At 38.0% G+C, this 26,929-nt stretch overlaps 1 protein-coding gene across 1 annotated transcript in view; it reads right to left on the bottom strand.

Annotated features, from left to right (window-relative positions):
• Positions 1-26,929, bottom strand: part of cntnap2a (contactin associated protein 2a) — a gene marked incomplete at both ends in the record, with an annotated part of 342,587 nt that overhangs the window by 49,661 nt on the left and 265,997 nt on the right. Inside the window, 2 exons of the mRNA XM_079259621.1 lie at positions 9,797-9,924; positions 16,217-16,373. Coding sequence (XP_079115747.1) covers positions 9,797-9,924; positions 16,217-16,373 — 285 coding nt within the window. The remainder of the gene's footprint in view (positions 1-9,796; positions 9,925-16,216; positions 16,374-26,929) is intronic.

Genomic DNA, 26,929 nt, shown 5'->3' with positions numbered 1-26,929 from the left:
AGATTCACTCCTGAATGTCAAGTAGCTTTTTCAGAATATTTTCAAAAACATAAATGCAAATGAATCAACTTTGTATAATCAGATGAGTCACGAAAGGTCACTAAAAAAGAAAAAAAAAGTTTAAAGCTAGTCAAAAGCAAGGGGGGGGGAAATTCCAGACAATTATTCCTGTTGTCTCTGATATATGACTGCAAAGCCTTTGGGCAACAATGACAACCTCTAATGAAAGCACAAGGATAACTTCTGTCAGCCAAGTATTTATATTAATGTATCTTTTTAATCATGCCTCTGTAAAAGAGAATTCACTACACATTAGACAGGTCAATTGCTCAATAGAAAAGGTGAAATGGGTGTTGACCATTATAAGACAGGTTATCACTGGTCTTTTTGTTGTTTCTGCAAACTCGTCAAAAGCTTTGTGTTCCTTATTGCAACGGCAGATTTCAGCCCCAAATGTCTCCAAAAGATTTTGGACAAGACTTACTCGTGACCATTTTAAGGGGGGCATACATAAAACATATTTCTTTGATTGACAAAATATATTTAAGTGTTTGATATCACTACTGGCTCAAAAACCTAATGAAAAAAGAAAAATAAAAATCCAGCCATTTTTGGCCTCCGAGGTTTAGAAATGTGACATTGAGGTGTTATATTCATGAAAGGAAATGCACACCACAACTCCCAGCTCAGATTATTGTTATCCAGCTTTCTTGTCTTTGTGTCCGCCCAAATTCAAATAAAAAAAAAAAAAACGCAAAGAGAAATTGAGTTTTGAACAGTGTATCAAGCTAACTGCGAGCCCTTCAGTCTTTCCATCTGCAGTGCATTGTTTTAACAATGAGGGCTAGTCAACACATGAATGGAAAAAGTTTTAGAACCAGCTGTTTGTATTTAAAGTGCAGACAGAGTAAATGTAAGTATTTGAGACTTAAGCTGCAAGTTATTCATCAATATGATGAGTAAAATTGTATGGTGCAATTTGTGCTATAACCTATTAATTCTAATGTAAGTTATTGCAACCTCAAACTCTTATAGCGTGTCCAATGATGATGAGTATAATTTGGATCTGATACATTGTAATATATTTGCATTGTAATTGGAAGCTGTAGATTATAATGCAACTAAGATGCACCATATAAAGAAAGGTGAACAGAATTAAGTTACTTATTCTACAGCATAAAGTTCAGGAAAAAGGAAGGAAATTCAGTGTTTTAAAGTGAAAACTTCATGTCTGTTATATTTTAACCAACGCCTGCCTGAAGACATTTCTTAAAAGGTTCAGAAATTCATAACTATCAACTTGTGCAAAAGAGCATTATACTGTTAGTCTTTTTCAAATTGTATCTTCAAGGTTGTTCATTTCCTAATGGCTGCCATTTTTATCCTTCACATACAAACTGATGCACTGTATTCACAAGAAGAAAGAAATGTCACTGAACATTTTCTGGTTGAAGACATTTAAATACATCTAAATAGTCCATACACATTTGGTCTAAATTTGGGTACAACTTGATAATGTAACCAGCCAAGCTACTCCGAGGCTTCAGCGCTTTTCCATGCAGCCATTTGTAGGACAGTTGGAGATGCTACTTAACAATATTTAAACAAAGTTTTAACTTATTCTTTAGTTTATTCTTTAGGTAGTTTTGTGTTTCTTATACTTTGTCCATGGTGCTACATTTGGCTCAGCATGCAGCATGCTGTACTGGCTGAAATCACTGATCCAAACTTCTCCAGGACAGTTTGACGTATCCAGCAAAACTTTATTACATTGCAACTACTAAAACTGGGATTTGAAAACTTTATTACCTTGTGTTACCATGTAAAACTGTCAAAAACTTTACAAATAAGAAAATCAAAGTGGGGTTTGGTAGATTTTGTTCACTACTGTGACAAGGCATCTATATGCCCAAAATCAGCTTCTCACATGGAGATAATGTCAAATTCTTTTTAATGTGGCATGTGCCCAAATTTTGTTGTTTGTGTATGCATGTGTTAAAAATTAAGATGATAATTGTATAAATTTATTTCTTTGTTCATATGTTGATTTTGAAAGATCTGGTAAAAATATCCTAGATTTATTAAGTAAATATAGACTATATATTTTTTCCAATTATCTGGTGACTCCTGAAATGACCTCATGACCCTCAGTTTGAGATCCAGTGCTCACCACTTATGTTATAACCTGCTTCATAAAAAAAAAAGAATTTTCATAAAAGAAAGATGCACAGATTAAAGGAAAAGTATGGAAAATAACCAGTATAACTAATAAATGTTCAACACAAAGAAACAACAATTGTCAGACCCAACTGGAAGCAGCACTGTGACATACTTGGCCCTATCCTAGACCACAGTTCAGAATGATCTTTTAAACACCGAGCAAAAAGCCTGTAGAGACTCAACAGCAGATCTCAGCTGGACGTTGTAGGATGTACTGAAAATAGTTTTTGTAATGTGTGTCAAGTTATCCAGGAAATATTTCCCTGAAACACGTCATGGGGCTTGTATTGTTTATTCAGAGTGACATTGCTGATTACTTCCAAAGCCTCGCTGCCTGACTGTACCATGTCTGGTTTTGGAAAAGAGCTCAGATCTTGAAAAAATATTTTCAAAGGCTGCAGAACTGCCATTTCCCACAAAGAGGAGAGAGATTGACATACAGATGAAAAATATATTGATTCTTAATTTAAAAAAATTATTAAAATAATACCTCCTGAACTGTAGACCATTGTGATGGTTTAAAGCAGCATTTTCACCAACATGTGCTTGATTAAATCCTGTTTTCCAAAAGAGACACAGAACTTGGTTACTCTCCATGCCCTTATTATACTTATGAGACTTAATGGCAACACAGTTTTCAACAAATGATTGGTTAGCAAACATAAATTACTTTAATTTAAAAAAAAAAAAAAAAAAAAAAAAAAAAAAAGAACATCACGTTTCTTTACAGTTGTAAATACTGTTTTACATAAGTGTTATAACGCAGGTGACTGGAGTGTTGGCTTGCAAGATATGAGGTTCAAATGTCCCGTTCCTTTATATGTTTTTGGTCAATCTCATGTAGATGATCCAATATAATCATAATATATACTCTACAAAACACAATATATGTGTTTTATTTGATTTTTTTCAAATCATACAGCCTTTCTTGAGGGAATGTATGTCACAAATTACATCAAAGCTGCCTGTCTTATATGCTTAGGCCCAGCAGGTGGCTTTGTGTGCACATGAAGCCTTGAGAAGTGATCCATTTTCCGAATCAATTTGCTGGAAAACTTCAATGCTTCATCAGGCTTCACCTGGCAAGACCTAAGAGGTCAAACACAATGAAATACATTACAAATCACAATCAAACTAACAAGCAGAGTCTGTATGAGGTATCTCTGTGAAGCAGAGCTAACAAAGGTGCATAGCTGCCCCTTAGTGAAGGGATGCCGCACCCTTTCATCCTTGGACTGTGGCAGCGGCAGGAAGAATTGGTACAGAGGGCAGCAAAGCAGGACACATTGAGGAAGGTGTAGCTAAGCGGAGTCAATCACAGCCAGGTGATGGAAAATGGCAATTTACATGCAAAAATCATGAAACAATTAGATCAAGAAGTGACAGCCGTTAGCAATTATAGCGTCTCTAGTCCTCTCACTTGAATCTCTTGTCAAAATGATGTCAGTAGTTGTATCTAAGGTATATTATGTTTTTATTTTACTATATGACTGACTTTTTCTTTTAATTTCTTTTATGAGAGTTCTTTAAAGATGCAAAAATTATTATTTTGAATATATTTTAAATTTGTAGTTAGAGTCACAATAAGTCAGACTACAAGTTTAATTAAATTAAATTATATTATTTGCATGAAAAATACTTTATTAATCCCAATGGGACATTGTAAATTAATGTTATTAAATGCATTAATATATTCTCCCCGATTTGCTGTATCCTGTCAATGGGCTGGAGACCATGCCAGATGTGCCAAGGCACACCAGGGACACTTTCCAAAACCATCACAGGTTTAACACAGACAAACAGACTGCTGTGGAGTCTTATGCGCATACTTATTATTAATTTTTATTTGCAAATTTACTGAACACAAGTGTCTTTGGACAGTCACAAGGGGAACTTGCAAACACCTTGCAGAAAGGTCTCAGCTAAGATTTAACTGAGAACCCCCTTGCTGTAAGGCAACTGTGCTAAATATCCACACCGCTACACAACACCACATTCCCTGATTAGTAAAAAGGCAAACATGAACAGATTTATCAGGCACTCATTGCTGGAATCAGCTGTTGAAACACAAACATATAAGCAGGAACAAATGAGAACAAAGTAATTCATTACTTTTGATCATAAGTGACCCCATTTAGGCTTTTCTTTGTGATCATTGCTGAAACTAAGCATGTCTCACTGCAGGTCAATGACATCATGTATGTGCTGCTTTGCCTCATTTGCTATCTTTTATTTTCATTTCCATCAATTAAAGTGTCCAAACCCTTTTAACATCAATAAATGAAAGTAATTCCTCTTTGTCTATGATTGTATTGACTTTCATTAAACCAGGCATGGAAATGGGCTTCATTAATGCTGAGGCACGCACACAAGAGACACATGCACACAAAGTTACACTCTTATACTCTTGTTCCTTGCACAGACAAGGAAGACACACAGTGTGCATGCATGCAAACACACAGACCACCTTACTGAAACTTTCCCTGACTGCTCAAGACATTAGTCATATACGTATGAAAACCCATTATGTGGCGGCCAATTGTCATTGCTCTTACTGAGACAGAGCTCCATACACGGCATGAAAAGCATCAATCATACATGGAGCACTTTATTCATGTGTGAAATTTTTAATATACATTTAATTTCCCTAAATGGGCCAATGTATAATGTATGCCCATGTTCTGGAATCCTGGCTAGCTCTAAAGCACGCATACCTCCCAGTCATCTTCATTTTAAACAACTGTTAATTTGGTTTTTTAATATAAAAGAGAATGACTCATGCACAGATAACAAAGTAAGACAAAAGAAATATGGCTCCATCCAAGTGACAGAAAGATCAATCTGAAGTAATTATGTTTATCACACTGGTACATGAAAGACCCCTATACACACAAACAGATGTGATGTCATGGGTCATTAAATCAGGGTCTGTTTGTGTGAGATGAATCTCTGTGATGAGGGGACATTAGTGAGAGTGGCACCAGGTTGTTGATGAAGGGACCATAATCATTGTGACACCAGGGAGAAGGAAGGGCAGGTGTTCTGTCATGTTGTGCACCCTTGACAGAACCAGGTCATTTCCTGCCTGTTGAATGAATGGAAGGATGGACTGGTAGAGGCAGCAATGAGTGAAAAATTCAAGAGAAAGGGAAAAGTCATATCTCTGCTATCCTATGCAATATTCTTTTCAGTATTAAATCCAACAATTTCTTTTTAATGCATTGCTCAATTCTGTTCTAACCTTTAGAATGAAAAATGAACAATGGATTTTTTTCTTTTTTTTTTTTTAATCTTTTCTTCCTTTTTATATAAACCAGCATTGTTACAGTGAGTGCCTTGCACTAAAGATCCATGTTTGCTTAAACTCTCCAAAGGATATTGCCTTTCACAGAACTTCTCTGATATCACACTGCGGATACTGGTATGACTTCATTTAGTTTTTATGTTGTTTTTCTTTGAGAAGAAAGAACAAAGAGAAAAAACCAAGACAACCACTTATTGTAGAAATACATGCAGTCATAAATGTCTATAAAGGTAATAGATTCGCAAAGTTAGAATCAAATTGAGGTTGTTATCACAGCCGTATTAGCTGATTGTTTCGGAGATGGACAGCAAACACTCGCAGATGTCTTTCACTGTAGTTTGGGAGATTCGTTTAGCTCAAAATAAGTGCTAAGAAATCGCTCTGCTTGCTCAAAACACTGAAGGATATTGGGAAAGCAAAGCAATTTCTTGGCCCCTGGTAACTTTTAGGATACATTTTAACTTGATAAATAGTCTCTTCACATTATGAGCTGGTGGTGTATTATTATATCTTACTATAGACGAGCATCAATTGCTTCAGATGTGTCAAGCAGACAGTGGACACCCACAATGTGATTTTGTTAGGCAGGACAGGCTTATCTTGACAAGTTAACAAACATCCACCTACATGATCTTCACACTGGTTTGACACAAACATTTCTCAGAGAAAAAAAAAAGTGCAGATACCCCAAGGATGCAAGTCACAATTCAGGATTGTTTAACTTTATATTATTAGGTAATGATGTGAAATCAGCTGAGCTTTTGCTTATGTTTTTGTGTGAAAGTTGACCAAGACTGGACACAGGTTTAAAGACTTGCAATCAGCATGTCTAAGTGTTGCATTATGATTTGATCCTTTTAATCCATGCAGATCTGACAGAAACACAATACATGCTGCAGGGAGGTTCAGGACAAAGTGAAACACTGCAGACCATGAGTTTTATGGAAAGACAAATGGTCGATAACACAGCGCTACAGGAAGTGTGAGTGTCTTCCAGCTGACCCAAAGTCCCACTGAGAGCAGTATGCCAACACTGTTTACAAGAGCAAGAGAGAAGAAACAAGAAGCGCTGAACTGCCTCTCAGTCAGTGTGTGTCTGTGTTCATCAGATCTATCTGACATCTGATGTTTACCTAAGAAACAAGTGCAACTACAGGGACTTGAGTGAACAGCAGATGATGAAGAGATGAGAGTTCAAACGGAAAGTCTCTGAACAGACATGATGCCTTTATACAACCTCACACACACACACAAAGGTACACAAGACAAAGCACTGGGATATTTTTATATCATATTATTATGTCAGTTTTTTCTTCTTCTCAGGGAACAATTGCTAAAATTGTCTGAAAAATGTTAAAGTTTATGGCACAGTCATAATTTCGCAAGACAAACAAGAGTAGAATATTCCACTAAAACCAGGTCTCAACCCACGATCGTGTCTTCTGACCCACCTTGTTGAATCTTCTTTTTCCTGTATTTGTTACACTGCTAAGCAGCAGGTTTTGGGCAGTGGGTGTGTATTAAGGCTAAAATCCGTTTAAACAGCTACACAGATATTCAGAGACAAAATGTAAACCTTTACATGGAATTCAGTAAAGCAGTTAAAAATACCTGCAACTTCACTAATAACATGAATGCAACATTTGGTGAAATACTCTTGATTTCCTTGGATACACAGCTTTGTTTCAGGACTGTCTTTAACTTTCTGAACACACAGACTTTTGAAGAAGGATAGAGGCCGAGTTTAAATGCTGTGCTTGCAGACATTAATTGCTTAGTTGGCCTTTAATTTCCACTGGGATTCTGGATGAAGAAACAGTCAAGTGAGAAGAGTGAAAATAATTAAGTTATTCAATTGTGAAGTATTGAATTCTGATTTTTGTTTAAGTAATCATTATGTAATTTTTCAAAGTACAATACAGAGGCCTGAACTGAGTTACAACAAAATGTGTCATTTTGCTCGGTGGTAACAGAATAAGGGTCTTTACTGATCTCCAGAACTTGTTTGCAGCTGCAAAAATCATTAAACTAATACAAATTGATAGAATGAGCTGCAGGTTCAGAAATCTTTAGATAGACATGATGAACAGTCACAGGACAAATGTAGTAGTCCAGGGGTGTCCAGCTCTGGTCCTCAAGGGCCACGATCCTGCAGGTTTTCCATGCATCCCTGCTCCAACAGACTTGATTCAAATGAGTCACTGGGCAAAACTTCATTGGCTGTTGGATCCGATTAATGTGAGCCGGTGTGTTGGGAAAGGGATACATCGAGAACTTGCAGGACATTGGCCGTCGAGTGCCGACTTTGGGCACCCCTGTACTCGAGGATCACACATGAATCCAGTCTAACCATCTCTCCTAATTACCAGTTATTTTGAGAATTAAATGTAAAATCTTGTGCTGTGGTGGTTTTCACCATTGCACCAGCAGTACATTGAAAACCTGCAGGACATTGGCCCTTGAGTGCCGACTTTGGGCACCCCTGTAAAATATTTCTAAATATTGCCTCTGATTTTAGGATTCAAGGATGCGCAACAAATGCACAGCTATTTTTCTGGACTGTTGAGGCCTTTATACACCTATTATTTCAGAATTAGTGTGAACGTTTAGATCATTGACGAAATTCCATCCAGCAATTTTGTGAGTTATAATTTTTCAAACCAAGGTTGATCTTTCTTAATATTCACATCTGACAGATATAAAATCGACCAATCAGAGAAGGCATGCTGACTGATAGATTACAGGTTGGGAATTATGCAGGTTCAAGTGTCTTCTGAAAGCTCGCATCTAGCAGCTAAAGCAGATCTTCGAACTGTCCCGCAGACATCTTAAAGTCCGTCCTGAAGTGGCTGTGGTTCAGCTTCCACTCCTGGATTAAACAATGAAACTCCTAAAATTCTCCTCTCTTTTCTATAAAAGGATGTACCCAGTGCCTCTTTTTGTCTTTTTCTTTTCCAGCAGCAGCACACTGTTGTCATGGTTTGATGTTTCACTTTGCACTTGGTGTTAATAATTTTGTGTTGTTTATTCCCATCAGTCCCGATGTATAAAGGCCTTTACTTGAATTTAGGATTTATCCCAAATTGGCTTTAGGTCAACACTCTCAAAATGTCAATAGTAACTAAACAAATACAATAGTAAAAAAAAAAGCAGTACTAACTAAACGATTAAGAGATAAACTATTAAAAAATCTACCGTAGTACCATTAACTGTTCACTATTACATCAAAGAGGAGAAACATTGTGCTTTGTTCCCGCTTAATGTTAAGAGCCTTGTACAATGTTAAATAGTGAATTTTAACAAAGGCTATGTTAAAGAGACCTGTGGTGGCGGTGCTGTCTTTATTCAACCTCTGATGAACACTTGAAAAAGGTTATGCAGTCATATCGCCAGAACCTGCTGAGAATTAGTTTGCAAATGAAACCACTCCTCTCAGCAGATGACTTGGAGAAGGTCATTAACACACATATTGCTTTATAATTAGGCCACTGTAACTGCAGTCTTTCTGCTCATTCAACGGTCATTTTTACACCTGCAGCTAATCCATAAATACTCACACTAGTTCCCACCATCCTGTCCATCTCCCTCTAATGTTCATTCTAAGATCTTACTGATGAAGCTTCAGCACAGCGGGATTTCACTCTGGGTCAAATTTCTAATCATTTTACTTCTTTTGAACTAAAGCACAGCAAAGTATCTTCATTCAGAACTCCAGCTGTGTTCCACATCTTCCAATATAATAGTTGATTCTTAATGAGTAAAGTCGTGTCTGAAGTTCAACGTTTTAATGCTGATTTCTAAGTCTGAATAAAACCTGATTGAAAAATAATTTAACAAATAAGAAACCATTTTTTTTAACAAAACAAACACTAGACTTAGAGTATTTCCTGTATGCCTGGTCTTTATCTAGTCCTGTAAAAATGCTGTTTATTATCAGTTCATGTGCAAAGACATTTTCTTAATTGATCAATCTGGCACCAGTGGTCGAAATATCTTTCCAGAAGCTGGGAGCAATTTCTTCATAAGTATCCCTTTTTTCTGGACCATGGGTAACATAAAAAATCATTATAATACTGGTTCCTGAAACAAAAAAAAAAACACTTCAAATTTTGCTTAAAAAGAGTCCCATCGATCTTTCTACACACAGCTGCAGACTAATTTTTTTAGGTTTCCATCCCGCTTTAAATCAGATGAATCTTAATTCTTCTTCTCTGGTAAAGAGGCTGCTTATCACCCCACTGCACAATATACATGTATCAACACAATACTCACTGTCTCCTTGACAACGGAGTGGTCCAACTGTGAGCTTGGCCTCAGAACCCGGTCTGTTTGTATCGCCAATGGCAACCTGACTGACAGGCAGGTGTTCTTTATATATCAATAGACCAGAATCTTCTCTCCTGTATGACAGAAGAGAAAATAAGGTTTACATTACAAGCTGTTAGCTATTGCCATCATCTTCTACAGGAGTATAAATTATACCACAACAGGGGTTAGAAAACATTCATATTTTCAAGTTTAAGTTTCTTTTAATGTCAGTTTGCTATTTGTGAGTACACACAGGTTATGAAAATGGCTGTTGTCTGCAGGCACCATGCTGCCAAGTAACACAAAATTTAACAATAAAAAAACACCAAAAGTAAAGAAAACAAAACAAAACAGAATACTGAACATGTTATGAAATAAAATAAGACCAAATCAAGTAATTTTAAGTGAGTAAATAAGTAGGACAATTACAAATCAAATCCAGGTGATGAAGACATAAAGTGATTGTTGTAGTGCAAAAGCAGGCTTGGTTGTAGACTCTGAACCCGGTTCAGGGTCTTAAATGTGCATGTGCAGAGGAAGAGAGTTCAGCTTCCTGACAGCATGATAAATGAAGCTGTCCTTCAGTCTGCTGGTCTCTGATGGCAGCAGGCTGACGAAGCTGTGGGTCGGGGGGGGATCAGCAGCAATGTGAGGGGCCTTGCGGGTTACATGTGGTTAGATATGCTTTGCAGGGGAGAAAGACAGTAATGATCTTCTCAGCCTCTCTCATAATGCGCTGGAGAGTTTTGTGGCTGGTTGCTGTGCAGGCCCTGTACCACATGGTGATGCAGGAGGTCAAGATGGTCTTGATCATGCCTCTATAAAACATTCTCAGGGTGTAGACCAGGGCCATGGCTCTTCTCAGCTTGCTGAGGAAGTAGTCTCTGCTAGGCTTACTTGGTCAGTGATGCAGTGTTGTTGGTCCAAGAGAGATCTTCTGTCACGCACACACCCAGAAACTTGGTGCCGCTAACTCATGTACATTTTTCCATTTTGTTCAATCACACTTTAAAGAAAATACTAAAATAGAAAAAAGAAACCTAGAAAAAACCCCAAAACAAACAAAAAAACAAAAAAACAAACACCATTACAGACTGTACTAATATAGATTATTTTTTTTAAAAGCAGGACATTTTGAGCAGTTAAAATACTGTAAATCTGGCTTGTTTGTGGTTTTAGATGTGGTATCACTTGTAGTGTGAAACTATTTGAAAACAGTGTTTCAGACCCTGTCTGCTAATATATGCATCAATTTGTGTTATTACAATTTGTACCATGTATAGTTTGTGAGTTGTTCATTTTTTCTTCCCGATTAGTGTTCAAAATGAAAAACTCAACAAACTGTAAATAATCATATAAATGAGTTGGATTTAGCTCACTACAATTAAAATGATGATTTGGCTATTTAAGGGATATTAAGTCTGTTCAAGTTGAAAAAAATCTGTTGTTTTACATTTATGTTTCTTGTCCTGTAGACTCGTAACACTGCCCAATGAATGTTGATGTCTTTGACTAAATCGGTGGACATGGCATACCATTGTACATCTCTATATTGATCCTTTTCTTCAGTTAAATTACCAGTGTAATGTTAGTGTAGCAGTTCAGTTGAAGCCATGTAGACCTAAACAATGACAGAAACAGCCCTATATCTTAAAAATGAGGTCATGCTTCTTGTTTTTTTAATTTTCTTCAGTCTTAACATAATCTAGATATAGGTTTTTTTTTTCCAGGTTTCTTTCAACAGGTTTTTGTAAAGTGCTTCAAACCTTCATGCTGTTTGCATCTTGTAGTAAATCTCCTGAGGTTATAGTAAAGCTTTCTCCTGATATCTGTGGAAGAAACATGTATGGCTACACGCTGAACAACATGCCTGACTTGCTGCTCAATGACAAAAATGTGTTTCCCTATCCATGGAAATGGTTTTGTGGGCATCCAAAGGACCATTGCTCCATTATGGAATTGTAGGATTGTCACCGAAAAACAAAACAAGGAAAAAGTAAAAAAGTAAAAAAAAATAAAAAAATAAAAGTGACTTATTAAATATAAAGAGAAATGAAAAAAACAAAAAACAAAACAAACAAACAAAAAAAAACAGTATGTTGTGGAAAAGTGAAATGAGGATTTTATATATATATATATATTTGATATATATATTACATAATATATATTATATGTATTATAATTACATAATATATTATATATATATATATATATATATATATATATATATATATATATATATATATATATATATATATATATATATATATATATATATATATATATATATATATATATATATATATATATATATATATATATATATATATATATATATATATATAGTTTCACAAATTAACACATGTATATGTTCAAATTTTATAGGAATGTTTGTTGTTTCTTAGTATTTATGAGGTTATTATTTGTGGTTCAATAATGCCAAATACAGAATGCAAATGTAAAAACAACAGAAACAAACTGTTGGACCATTTAATGTTAGCTAGGTGTGTTGAAGCAGTGATATATAAAACACCTGCAGGACAGCGGCACTTGAGAACAGAATTTGGACACCCCTGTTTTAAGGGGTAATGAACTGAGAATTACATGAAAATCCTATCACTATATATTTTGCATTAGTTATTTTATTCTTCCGTTCTGTCTTTTTCCTGACAGAACGACTTCTTCGATTACTCTTCTTTGTATCACATCAACATAGTCTTTACTTGCATGGTTACCTCTTATAATATTGACTGCTGAGCTGTGACATGGTAGTTTAATGTTTAATATGATTAGATTTATTAGATTTAATATAGATTTATTAGATTTAATATAAAGAGAAAATAAATATGTTGCCCACACTTCTGGTCTAATCTGTTGAATAAACAGAATATGTATCAATCTGTGTGTGTAAACATGATTTTACATAAATATCTGCATCATAACTATTTATTTTTTCACCAAATGTTTTTATTTTAGACAATAAAACCAACTTGAACTGAATGAATGTCATTTTTAAAGCTGTTTAAATTAAAAAGTGAGCCTGTAGAGGTGAATGCAACGTTTTTCTTTTATTTAGTTTCGTTCTTATAAGTATTTCAGCACTACTTTAGATAATGAATACTGAATTAACAGCTTTTGCAGTTTTCATAAATGTCTGTAGAACAACACTAAATCTTGCTCACATAACCCAAACAGTTAAGAAGTAACAATTAAAGAAACAAATAACCAAAAAACGCTTCCAAATGAGACAGTACATATGACATTAAGAGAAAAAACAAAAGTGTGGAGATTATTTGTGATAGCATAAATTTGGGGTCCTTTCTTAAATCTTTTTTTTAATTTAGTAATTACTGACAAACACTGAGTTCACAAACACATACACAAACATAAACACACACACACACACACACACACACACACACACACACTGTAGATAGTGATGCAAATGGATTTTAATGAGAATATCAATCAGTTGGCTAAAAGAGCTTTGAAACACAAACTGGAGGTAAACATTGTTAATAAAGAGAGAAATAATTGATGGTGGCATTCATCAATCAGCTACCTCGGTATTTGAAGTTACGGTTTTAATTCCTCTGTTCGTGCATATAAAGTTCATAATTAAAAGTGATAAATGCTTAGTAACATTTTCCGCAATAAGAGTGTGTTTTCAGCAACATGGAGACAGAAGCAGTTTCTTGTCAAAACTGAAAACCAGGTAGTCGATGCAAGTGTTGGTTAAAATTTCTCTATGCCAGACAAATGATGTTATAGCTGCTTTCATAAAACAGGCAAAAAGTCTTTGCAAAAAGCTTCCAGAAAACATTTATCCACCGCTTTATTTATTATGCACTGATAAATAAAGCAGATGGCACCTCTCTTATTTAGCTCAGAGGAATCATCCTTGATTTCTATAAGAATGTGGAATTTTGATTAGTCTGACCAAAGAGCAGTTTTTCACGTTGCTTCAGTCCATTTTAAATTAACTTTATCCCAGGAACAACACCAGAGTTTCTGGATCCGATTCGGATCTGATGTCTTCTCTCAATAACAGATTTTTCTGTCGTAGTTGTTCGTAGTATGACGCACTGTGCTTAAAGTGGCTTTTTTCTGCACATTAGATTCTAATTTATTTTAATATGCAAGTCCAGAAGGGCAAGAAATTTTATTGGTCAACTGCTAGGAGTAGTTATACTGAGCAGTGAAGGTGGGTGTGGCTTTCTTTTCGTGAACGTGCACAACCCAGAGAAGATGACCAATCACTGAGTCCCTCCCCTGGAACGTCAAAGTTGAAAAAACTCTCTAAAACCAATTGTTTCTATTGCCATGGAAATCGAATGTAGAGTGTGCTGGAAAACTCAAACATGCGCTTAGGTGATAAAAATATGGCACAGCTCACACGTTTGATGAGTATTCAACACTATAACACTGTAGTAAGCTCGGAAAACTAGAAATAGCAGAACAGAGCCCCTTTAAAGCAATGAATTCTGGAAGTGTCCCAGACCCCATGCAGGGATTTCTATACATAATCCTGCCAGTTTTTAATGAAGTGCAGAATGGGGTGATTGATATGATTTTTTTTTAGTTAAAAACATTAAGATACATTGTTTTGAAATAACTTTACATCTTGTAAAAGGATGGTTTTGATCATCTACCGTCACTGTTTCTGAGAGATGGTCCCTTGCTATGCCGCTCTTTTATATTTAGTAATTAAAGCGACCTGTTGCCAAATTAGCTGCAACAGGTTACACCTGCTGTTTCTTTTTTTTTGTTAACCTTGTCTTCAGACCTTTGGTAACTTCCCATTGTATCAGGATGAACTAATATTTTTTATGGAATAGCACAATGCTTCACTCATAAAACAAACACATGATGTTTTCTATATTGTGTTAAATGGTTTGTTATCTACTGTTTGTTTTAATCCTTATGACTTGATTTTATCTTGTAAAGCACTTGGTGTTGCCCATGGCATGAAAAGTGCTCAAGAAATAAAGTTTGATTTGATTTGATTTGATTTGTTGTGAACAAAATGCTGGTTTAAAAAATGAACTCTTGGGAGTATCTTATTTTTCCTTGTATATGACGTTCCTGTGGACCCCATTTCATGATGAAGCTGCTTTGAACTATTTAGAGACGTCAACCAGCTCTTGGTGCTCAAGGCTAACACTAAGACTGTGTGAACAGATTTGCTGATGCTTAATTGGAAACATCATCCGTGATGTTTCTCACATCATATGGAGTTTTGTGTCTTTCAACATTACATGCCCTTCTCCAAACAAACCAGCTGGAGCTGAACCCCAGTTCGAGCACAGATGGTTAGGCAGCTACTTACTTCCCATAGTTACCATATTCTGAGCCACAGCTATCTCAAGGCTCTCTCTGATGCTTCAGAGTGTGCTTGTCTTCTTACTTCTTACACCACAGGTTCTGGCCAGGGACTGGGGAGTAGTAACACCCCAGCATTCAACCCCTACTGGGAGATTCCTTGCTTTCTTTTTGGCATATTGGCACCTGCTGTCCAGTCCTTTGTACTTGTCAAGATAACTTGTGAAGCTTCTTTAGACCGGTCTTCACAAGGTTTTTCCTTTGGGGCATCAGACTGAATGAATATTGAGCCCCAAGGCTGTGTGGAACTCATGTTGCTGCTCAAGCTCATACATGCAGCATTTTGGGTTAATTTTCCTAAGTCATGAACATTCCCCAACAAAAATAACAACTTGACGAGATCACAGACTGGTGATAACAAGGAGCAGGCAGGCAATTAAGTCGAGAAAGACTGACACAAGACATTCTGACATGAAACACATCAGCTGGAAATAAAACCAAGAGAGTTTCACTCTTGGCTTTATTTCCAGCTGGTTATAGACTTATGATGCAACACAGAAAACAAAAACAAAGCATGATGCATATTAAAAAAAAGTCTAAAAGAAATCAAAAGTATGCTCGATAGCTCGTATTGTTTAGTAAATATTTACTCTATTAAAAGGCCTTGTAGACGTCTCTGATGAACAGTCACAGATAAAGTTATGAACTGACAATGTACAAAAAACCCTACAAAATACTACATTTAGATCCTGCAAAGATAAATCAGGGGACATTACGTCCATAATGTGTCTAAATGGTACCAGTTTAAAACAAAGTACAACTTAACACTATGTATCTGTACGACGTCTGGGTGCTGCTCCTTAAATTAGTTCCATCTTTCTTGTTTTGTCAACATAATTCAATTAACAAATTACAAATAGCAAATTTTCAACCATCCTCCGAAGACTTTTGGTTGTAGGACAAATCTGAAAACTAATTAAAGTCAGTGCAAAACTAAAATTAAGAAGCTTCAGTTCATTTGCTGAAATACCTAATGAACTTTTATGAGATTGTCTCGCTTACCATTGTTTAGCGTCTGCATCGCAGTTGCAGTTGTACTTGGAGTCAGAGCAGTTTCTGTCGATGCCACAAGCACATTTCTGGATGCCAGGGCTGGAGCCTCCCCAGTAGAAATGCTTCTCACTCCCTCGGCCCACCCACCATGTGTAGGGGGTCCCATCTGGGAAGCAAACACAGATGTACACAAACAAACATGTAAACTCACAATATAAAAGAGAACAACCCCATTCAGTCCTCCATGTCCCCAATGATTTTAGGCTCGCTTAAACATTGACAATACAGTTAAAACATATGTGCAAGAACATTAATAAATGAATTTTCTCATTATATATTTAATAAAGACAGCATCTGTTTTGAATGATTCCCAATCCACCTTAAAAATTCCCATTCACAGTTACTGTTTTACAAGTTCTGCTTTAAGGTCTGTGTAAACGTTCCTCAACGTTCTTTAACAACAGCACAGAACCCAGTCAAAAATGACTTAAATACAACATCACGTGAATGCATCTATTTGCACACAATCCTTTTTTTGCATGGGTTCTTGCGTGCATGTGATTTGAATGGATAATGCATCATCAATTTGATTCCTTTTTTGCTGTAAACAGCATAGTATGAATTAATTGTGATGAAAACTCTCTATACTTTACCTCATACTAGTGTTCGCTAAGCTGCTGTCTGTCATTCAATAACTTCTGCCTGTGATTTCACAACACGACTACTCTCCGCCCCCAGATACTCCCACCTGGCATCAAAACTTGGCAGTGGGTGGGGTTAAGTAGAGGTTTTGCACTTTGATGAGCAGATAAAGGTGAAAGATCAATGCTTTTCAATAAGAAATGCAATATTGTTTCCTTTGCCTTAGATAATGCATTCTGACAAGGCACAGTAACTACGCAGAGAGATAAGTGTATATATATTGGTGGCTGATAATATTATCAGCAAGAGAGCCTGAAACAATATTACTTTTCTCTCTCTATTTCTGGAAAATAAGCCTCTTTGTCAATATCGCTTTGTCAAATTCCAGAGTCAATAAAATCTCTTGAGCCACATTTTCACAGAAGAGAACTGAGGCCAACTTTTGATGTAGAAAGATTGCACTGAGAGGTTTTGATATACTGTATTATTACATTTTACACTGTGTGAGGCTAAACTCCAGGAGGAATCTACAAATGTGCCTTCGTGTGTTTATACTGTATATTGTGAGGATGAGATTGTTCTTGATTGGCCTCAGTGACCTACGGGTTTATTACCCTCAGCAAGAGAATTAGCATCATCTCTCTTCAAGCTACTACTGAGACTGACTGTTGTCAGTGGAATTAACTGTACTGCCTCAAGACTTCACAATGCTCTCCCTTTATGAGTATAAATATGTGTTCCTGCAGTAATATACAAGTGAGAATGAAGTTTCACACCCCATTGTACATCTAGTAAACCTTGCTGTGTGCAGAAAGTTTAATGAAACTCAGCTAATCTTTTAATCACATAATTAGCATGTGCATAAAAACATATGCATATGTGTTAATTTTCAACTTCAGGAAAAAAAAGTAATTATTGTTGTTCTGTTAGTAGTATAGTGATAATTTGGGTTTTGGGGACCGTGCATGGGATGTTGCAAGTGTTCACTGCTCCCTGTAGCACATTATTGCTCTCCTCACCAAATACAAAGAAACACGGGCACCACACAGACATAGCTCTTGGGGACAAGTCCCACAGTGTCTGACAGGTGGAGCTTTTTATGTAGGTGGTACCACCCATGTGGCATTCCCCTGGTGTTGAGTAGTTACTACCCATCAAGTATGATCCTGCCCCTTTGTCAAGTCTAGCAATGATATTTAAATTCAGCAATACACTAATCTAAATATGTGATGGACTGGCGACCTGTCCAGGGTGTACCCTGCCTCTTGCCCAATGATTGCTGGGATAGGCTCCAGCTTCAAGTGACCCTGAAATGGACTAAGTGGTTAAGAAAATGACTGACTGACTAATCTAAAAATGAAGAATATTACCTAAATGTTAAGAACTTTATCTCCTTTTGGCAGGGCAGAGCATTTTTTCCAGCACAACACACAGCAGCCAGACCATCTCTCTGCTTGCTCTGATGCTGGACAGGTCAAGATAAGGAAATAAAAAAAACTTCAAGTGAAGTTAGAAATGTGATTTTTGCTTCTCTCTCTTTTGCTTTCACTGTTGGTTGCCGTTTGAGCAAAGGTTAAGCTGAGCTACTCCACACACAGACACACACAGCTGGGCGAAAGAGAGTTAACTCAAGGTATGAATTTACTCAAGCTGATGACAAAGTGCTTGTTCCACAAGTGAAACAAAATTTGACAGCGAGGCAGAGATTAGGAGTTTATTGCCAACAACTGCTTGGAGTAGCAGAACATGAACTTACAGTGGTTAGTCTATGCCTTCACTTTGTCACCGCCTACTCTAAATCCTGTTAGAAATCTACACCGACATGATGCCACAGAACTGTTAAGTAACGGGCAGATGTCACGGGGGGATCAGCTCCAGGCCCAGGAACATACACAATAGTTGTACAACAAAGGAACCAAGCTGTTTTCTCCAAGAAACAATTTTTTTATCAAGGTGGCAAGATCCCTTTGTGGTCATACAATAAGTGAAAAGTGTTGAATTCTAATAAATACAGATGAAGGTGAAGTTGGCAGTTCCAGCAATTACACTCAATTTACACCTGCTCAAAGAGAAGATCCAGAAAAGTTTTTAGAGTTTTTTTTTGTCGGTAAGAGATGATAGAAACCCAAGATTCCCATTGCTTGATGTAGCTCCTTGTTCTTGTTGTCAAGAAAGATGAATTTCTACTTTTTGGTGTTGATATATGGAGGCAAATGGAGTGTAATGATCCAGTTGCTGGGCTGATGATCTCTACGACTTACTGGGAACTGCTGTTTTTACACAAAGGATTTGACCAAGAGCTCTTGGTAGATTCTCTACGTTGGAATCAAAGAAAAAGAAACCCCATTATTATGCACATTATATAGTTCGTACTAATTCGTGATGCAACTGGAAACTGTGTGGAATAAAGTGGGAGTACCACAAGGATGGGGAGACATGTAGAAATAGTTGACCAGAACAGAAGAGGCGAAAGTGTTCTTGCAGGGCTACTTCACATTATCAGACTTAATTAACCCCTGACCAACTTGACCCAAAACAGTTTGCAGATCCGGTCCAGGGAACTAAGCAATCAACCTCTCTGCTACACCCCCCTAACTTTATCCAACCATCCTGCTGACTGAGGGGTCAGATAGAGGTCAAGAGGTTTTTTTTTTGTACAAGCAGGTCTGAGTTTTCTACTGTTCTGTTTGTGCATCAGTTGGAAAAACATGCAGCCCAATCACTGTCAAGAGAGCGTACCCGGCTATTTCAGTGTTGGGGAGCAGAGCCAGGTGCAGCTGAGTCTCATATCTGGATGGCATTGCTAATCAGTTTCCCTTTTATTCTAATGTGTCATAGTGTGCTGACACAGCCCAGCTCACTTACTGCCAGCAAACTAATCTATTAGAATTTAAAAGTTTTGTGTGTGCTTTATGCTTCCCACAGACTGAAACTCAAAGCAGACTGTGTGTAATAGTGTTGATCATTTGTGCAATGCTGGCAAATAAACCTGTGTGGAAATGCCGAGCATCTGTGCAGGGAAGAAACCTGTGCAACAATGAACTTTGTTCCACTATTTAATTCACACATGGCCTCGATTAGAAAAAACCCAGACATTGTTGTAAGGGGGCTGGGTAAGGGTAAGATTTCCAAGGTGCCCAAATTGAACATCTGGTTTCACGCACAGCACCTAGGTGTGATTCTCACAACATTTCAGAACTGCAGTGTGTGAAATCATCTATGTGGAAAAAAAACTAGAATCACCCTGTTCATGTCTAAAAGGAAGAGACAAAACCTTAGTGAACAAAAAACCTGCAGTGTGCATGAGTCCAGAGTGACACTCACTATCTGCTTGGCTTTTCGCTGTCACTGTCATCTCAACAGACATGTGGGAATGAAGCCACACAAATATTAAAAGCCAAATACATGAACTTGAACATTTTCATAACTTGGTTTACTAAGAAGAAGACGGGATAGGAGATGGAAGGACGGGAACAACAGGAGTAACAACAGGGCATCAGGTGGAATGGGGTCTATGTACTGTGCCAGTTTAAGCCTCCTGAGCAATGCGGTTAGCACTGCCAAAACAACCAACTCAGGAGTGGAGAAAGGAGAGGGCGAGGGAGGAGGGAGAGATGAGAGCTTGACAGCATGGATGGATGAAGATGCGAAGGAGGAGAGATAGATTCACACTGGCACAGAGTTCAAATGGAGATCTGAAGAGAGAGGGCAGTGCCAAGATGAGGCCGAGTGGGCTGATTTTGTGCGCTTGTGCAGCATTGTGTTTATAGGAAAGAAAGGGTGTTTTTGCATTAAAGATGTGGATTAAAAAGCAGGAGCACAACAATTATTACAAATCCTATGGAAGTATGACGAGTGGTAGTGTGTTTGAATCCGTTTGTAAATCTGCAGGTTAAATGTACATCAGAAAAAATGACCTACTCTGATCATTTGACTGTACATGTTGTAGCAGTAATTCCTCTCCTCAAGTCTGGTCACTTAGTCTTAATATCAAAATAAAGTTTATAATGTTGGACAATATATCAGCAATTGAATCCATTTAGCAAGAAACACGAAAGATCCTGTAAACCACATGACTAAATAATCAATGCTATGATATTATGTTGTCTTTTTAATTCTAACTCTCTGCATCCACCTTCATTTCATCTTGTCTCCTTCACAGGCAAATTCCCCAACAAACATGCATAATGATTTCGCAGGAGAGGAGAAAGCAGCCATGACAGATTAATAACGCCCTGGCTTCTGCTCCTGCTTCATCCTCGGGGACAGGCACACAGCAATGCTTCTTGTGATTCTTTTGTTACTTAAACAATATACAAAACAGAAAGAAATCCACACCTTCCAACAAACTCACCCATTTATCTTATCTCTTATCCAGAGAGGTTAATGCCTACATCTTAATCATGTTTGTGATGCTTTGTGGGGACTCATACTCCCCCAAGAAAAAAGACAGTGATAGAATGAAAGGCTAAAGACAGAGGAAAAGATCCAGGCAGAGAAAAATGGGGAGCCAAGAGATAATGACAATAAGAGAAGCAGTGATGGAAAAAAGATAGAGAAGGACAGTATGAGTAAAATGTGAAGCCCAAAAAAACTTATATTTATGTTTTGCCTGATATCACACAGAAATGTCAAGTTATCACAATCAGTTTCCATCTACGTTCTGACTCCACTCTAACCAGTTTCCGTGGATATGAGATTCAGCTTCCCTTTGAGAGTAGCAAACAGTTTGAAAATGACCGATAGTTTCATCTATAGTGCTGATTGGTTGATGGTTTACCTCCTGACCTTTAAAAAATTGGTGCCAGTTTGTTAGTCATCTCAGTATAATTAATCTTAAAAGAACTGAAACAATTCCAGTTTTAAAAATGGGTGGAACAGAAGCTTGTTAAATACTCCATGAGAAGGACTTTGTTTCTGCTCTCAAGACTGCAAGAACAAGAAAGAAAATCTTTTTCATCAGGTTCATTCATACTCTGTGAGAAGCTTCGTCTGCTGTAGGGAGGGATCACTGCAGGTGGCGACATTTGCTTTTATGTGCAATAAACCAGCTTATTTCATATTAAACATGCGACTGTCCACGGCAGTGTGGTTTGTGCATACAAGTCTGTGTGTTTAAATGTCACATGTTGTAAAGATGTTCATACTTTTTTACCAAGTCAATCAGCTATTTTATCAAAACAATTCGTTTTACCTGCAACAGCAACTTTGTGCTTTATGCTTTTCCGTGTTAACCACGCCCACCTCAAATGTCCAACCAATCACACGATACTTCTCAGAGCCCCAAAAGATACAATTTCTGCCAGAAGTGTCGAGAACTGGCTTCAAACACGTCTTCGAGAACAAAATGACTTAATTTTCTTCTTGGGGTCTCGAGAACAAGAAAAAGGTTCTCGTTTATCGTGGAGTATGTATCAAGCTTAAGAGTGTATTCCAGTTACAGGGACACACTACTCAGACTATCTGGGAATGTTTACTCTAGGGTACTGGAAAGGAGGCTCTGGCTGATTGAACCTCCGACTCTGTAGTGGAAGTGCAGACCAGAGGTTTACTCATGGGAATTTGACCCATGACCCCCTAGAACTGCTGTTGTTGGGTATTAAGTCCTTGTATAACTAAAATATGATCTGTGGTACAATATTAACCTTATTTATGGTGCATGCTGGACTCCACTAGGGCTGGCCATTGTCACTGATCCTGTTCATAATCTGAATGAAATCAGATCTTAAGGGTGGAAATTGACTAAATCTGAAGCTGTGGCTCTCAACAGAAATTGGCGATGGAGATGGAGAGAAGGATGGTAGTTAAACAGCACTGTTTACCAGTCTATAGTTGTTCAGTAGAGCTGAAAAGTGAATATTTTGATTTACCAGTTTGTCATTGTTCTAACCCTCATCTGTATTTGGAAAACTTGGGTAGAGAATGAAAGACTGAGATTGTTTATTGAGAGCTCAAGCATCTGTGAGGAGAGCTGCTGCTCCCCCACATTAAGTTGATTGAGCTGAGGTGGTATGAACATAGGATTAAGGTGCATCTATGTTGCTTGCTCTTAGAGGTCATTAGAGCAAATCCATCTAGGACACAATATAACGGGAGGCCCAGAACACACTGAGAGGATCCCTCCTGGCCTGTAAATGTTTCTGGCTACCCCAAAAGAAGCCAAGAGCATCAGTGGCCAGAGACATGTCTAGATTTCCATATCTTCCTGAACCAGTCTTCTCTCTGACTCGATCTCGGATAAGCAAAAGAGGAGATAGAACAATGGACAGAAAAGATGAAACCTCCCTTCCAGCTACTCAATCAGAAACACTCATCTATAGTGTTTCTAAGAAGACAAATGAGTAAAGCTTTCATGTGGACCATGTCTTAATTAAAAGATTATATCATGTAACATTACATAAATAAAGAATATGCACACACTGGTGTGCACCAGAGTCACAGGAAATCCCTCACAGCATTTTGGAAATTGGTTGGTAGAAAAGTGATTAATAATGTTGTAAAGAACTTGAAGCAGTCCTTGTTTCATATTAGCAAACCCCTTTGAAGCCACGTGCCAATGATGTAATCGCAGATATGTCAGCAGTAGTAGCACAGAGTGCTTGCCTCCATAACACTCATGTTATCTGTTGCAAGTTATTGCGCCTACCACAACAAATACCCAGACCACACTTTCTCCATGTCAAACGACGACTCCCCTGATAGTCAGCCTGTTGACTGAAAGGTCAGTGGATGCAAAATGGCACTCAACGTGCTCAGTCACTCATATTCCCAGTGTGACATGACAGCTTTTAAAAGAAATATAGACAGAGCTGAATCCAAGAAGCTCCAAGACTCGATTTTCATATGAATATCACCTTCTAACTTAAGCCTTTTTAGAAACATTCATTTTGTGCCCACCACCACCCCACACCCACACCGAAAGGTGCTTTAAGGAATATATATGTGCAAAGTCAGAAGCACTCCCGTGGATGGGTGGGGATATGTTGCCATTCTGCAATCTGTAAGTGGTGTTAATGTGAATCAATATTCTTCTTCTCTCCCCTCTAACAAGGACAGCTATTATATTAATGAGAAAAAAGGTAAAGGCAAGTCTGACCCACACTGCCAACGTATTACATTTGCTGAAAAAGAAAACCATTACTAGACACAGCAAGAAAATGTGCTGGTCCATTCACACCCAAATGCCCGTGCTCTTGCTGGAAAGGTTTCTGGACAACGATAACACGCACACATATACACATACAATTTCAGTCTTGGTGAAGCTTCACACAAAGCCACAGATCAATTCGTCTTTGTTGGGGCACTGTTGGTTTTTGCTCTTTGTTCTCCTAGTTTGTTTGCCTTTCTGTTTGTGGTTAGACCCGATGTCTCCACTCTCCATAGGCTGGTCTCTGTTAGTCCCATATCCTCTCAACATCTCTGGTTTTGTGTAGAGGCTACTGGGAGGCACATTAGCTATGCCCCAGGATGTCTCTCGAGAACTCCAGATAATGCAGTGCAAGTTTGTGTGAAAAAGAAAGAGGAGATTTGTACACCTCCTTCTTTGTTCCTGCCGCTTTTTTTTTTTTTTTGTTTATCTCCACTAGTGCATGCACGTCTGGGTATTCTCTTCTCTGCTCCTTTTCATACGTCTCAGTTACTTTGCTTGGATCCCCTGCCACTTTCTTTTGTCTCAGTCCTTCTCCTCTCACCACATCCATCAAATTAGTTTTAGAATCTCCTCTACCCTCCAGCTCTACCTCAACTTTCCCTATCTCTGTGGCTCCTGCATATTTAGACCTCTCTTTCTGCTTCATGCTTCCCACCTTCGCCTTGCTCTCTCATATCTCTGAGTCTCAGAGGTTTCCTCTTTATCGGTCTACCTAATATGTCCCTCTACTTTCTTTTTGCACTGCTGGATCTCTTACTTTACCATGATGCTCTCCCCCCTCTCCTATCTGACTTGCACACATTTTCCTTGCATTCTCATATCTTTTGGTGTTAGTGTCCTTTCTCTTTTTCTACAAGCACAGAATCTGTTCATCTATCTCGCGTCTCTATAACCTCTTCCTTGCATTTAATCTCTATATTCTCCTTATAACAGAGCTTTTAATCCATTCTAATTGCAACCCAGAATTGAGAATAAATGGATAATCCATGGAAGGTTATTTTTTCCAATTTAATCATGGAACATGGCTCATTTATTCAGAGAACTGTCAAGAAAATATTTCACAATACATTGTAAAGGACTTTGGTCTTTCAACATCTACAGTGTGAGATTCAAGGAGTCTGGGGAAATTTCACTGTTTAAAGGCCAAAGTTGTTGGTTAGAACCACTATGTGCATGACCTTCAGGCCCTCAGGCCTTACTGGTGTGATCAATATCGCTACATGTGCCCAGGAGAACACTGGAAAAACATTGTCACTATGGATGACATGGTACTTTTTCATTACTGCATCCAAAAATGTAATCTGAAACAAGGAGGAAGCTGCACATCAATATTGCACTGAAATACTGTTGAGTTTTCTGGGCCGAAGCTCATGTTCGAAGACAGACAGACAGACAGACAGACAGACAGTCAGACAGACAGTCAGTGTTCTGTGACCAGATGTGTCCAGACGTCAGCTGTCTCTGAAAAAAATTAAAACAACTTCCTCCGTGTCAATATAAATTAGGAAGAAGCAGCAAATGTAATCAGCATGCGCACGTATTTGACCTAAAAACTCTGGGGGGTTAACTACAATATTTACACACGGTATCATTCAGACTTACCCCCCACCAGCAATTTCTGCTGGAAGTCCAGAAGAAATGTGAAGATTTGCATTCCAATATGTAGCCTCTTTTGGATGTAGAAATGTTCAGGGCTACAGTGCATATGCAAGAAGTGAGACAGCAAGTGCAACTTGGAATGTTTAATATCTTCTTCAGATAAAACTCCAATAAAAAAAAAAAGAGCAAACAATTCACACAAAAGACAGATCTGGCTTTGGAAAGATGGTGAGACCTACAGTCTGCTCAATGGGTCCAGGTTACTTTGTCAGCCAGTATGGTGCAACTCTGAGGATTCTGGTGTTCTGGTGAAATATCCACTGGTTCTGAATGTTTTACAGCAACTTTAAAGGGGATCAGTGTGAGTTTGCTTCTGTCTGCAGAGCAAGAAATACAAGCTGAGGCATCTCTGTTGTCCAGATCCAAACACACAGCACCAAGGCAAGGGAAGGATAATGAGTTCTTTCAACAGCCTTCCCCTAATGGGATCCACCTCCCCAACAGTTCAGAGGGCAAGCCTCCCTTCTGCACCCACTTTCCAGCACATTGTTATGCTCTAGTAAATTCTCTCAGCATACCTCCCGTCTACAACTCTTCACAGGTCATCACCAAACGTATCGTCCATTAACTGAAAAACACCTTGGGAAGAGTAGAGAGAAGGAGGAAGGATAAATTCATATCAATAGTTGTGCCTCTAATTGGCTTGTCCGCTTGATAAAGGGGCACAACAGCCACTCTGTGCAGTGGAGCTATCATGAGCATGCACAAAACCACACACCCCCAGCAGTCGTTGTAGCTGACAAAAGTGCAGGTTGAAGACTATAAACAACCATAATCATCATTACTGCTGGGTAATCTCAATCAGTATTTGTGTGTGTCTGTGCATTTGTGACAATAAGTCACATTTAGTGCCGTGTCCCTGCAGGTCAAGGCCGATGGACAGATGTGCCATGAAGAAAATGGCCTCTGCCAAAACACACTCATTTTTCACGCTGCTTTTTAACTCGCTCCATCCATCTCCCTGCATATCTGTCAGGCTCATCATATGGATGGGGATACAGTGAACAACACTCATAATTACAGAGGAGGATGAACAGGGCATAAACAACTCCACAGAGGCGAGGGCAAAGAGCGGGAGAGCGGGAGTCGGAGAAAAAGGAAATCAGAGAGACGCTGTTCTGAAGAGCGGTTAGAAAGAAGACAGCCAGAGATGAAAAAAAAGCAGTCAGGAAAGTAAGACAAAGAAAAGAAAGGACTCATGATGAGCACCTGTCAAATGAGAAAAGAGAGGCGTGGAATTGCCAGACATGTTTTGAGAGACTTTGGGTGAG

The sequence above is a fragment of the Telmatherina bonti genome, assembly GCF_933228915.1.
Source record: "Telmatherina bonti genome assembly, chromosome: 20".
Classification (NCBI taxonomy): domain Eukaryota; kingdom Metazoa; phylum Chordata; class Actinopteri; order Atheriniformes; family Telmatherinidae; genus Telmatherina; species Telmatherina bonti.
The sequence above is the reverse complement of the archived record's forward strand: the minus strand, read 5'-3'. Positions and strand labels throughout refer to the sequence as shown.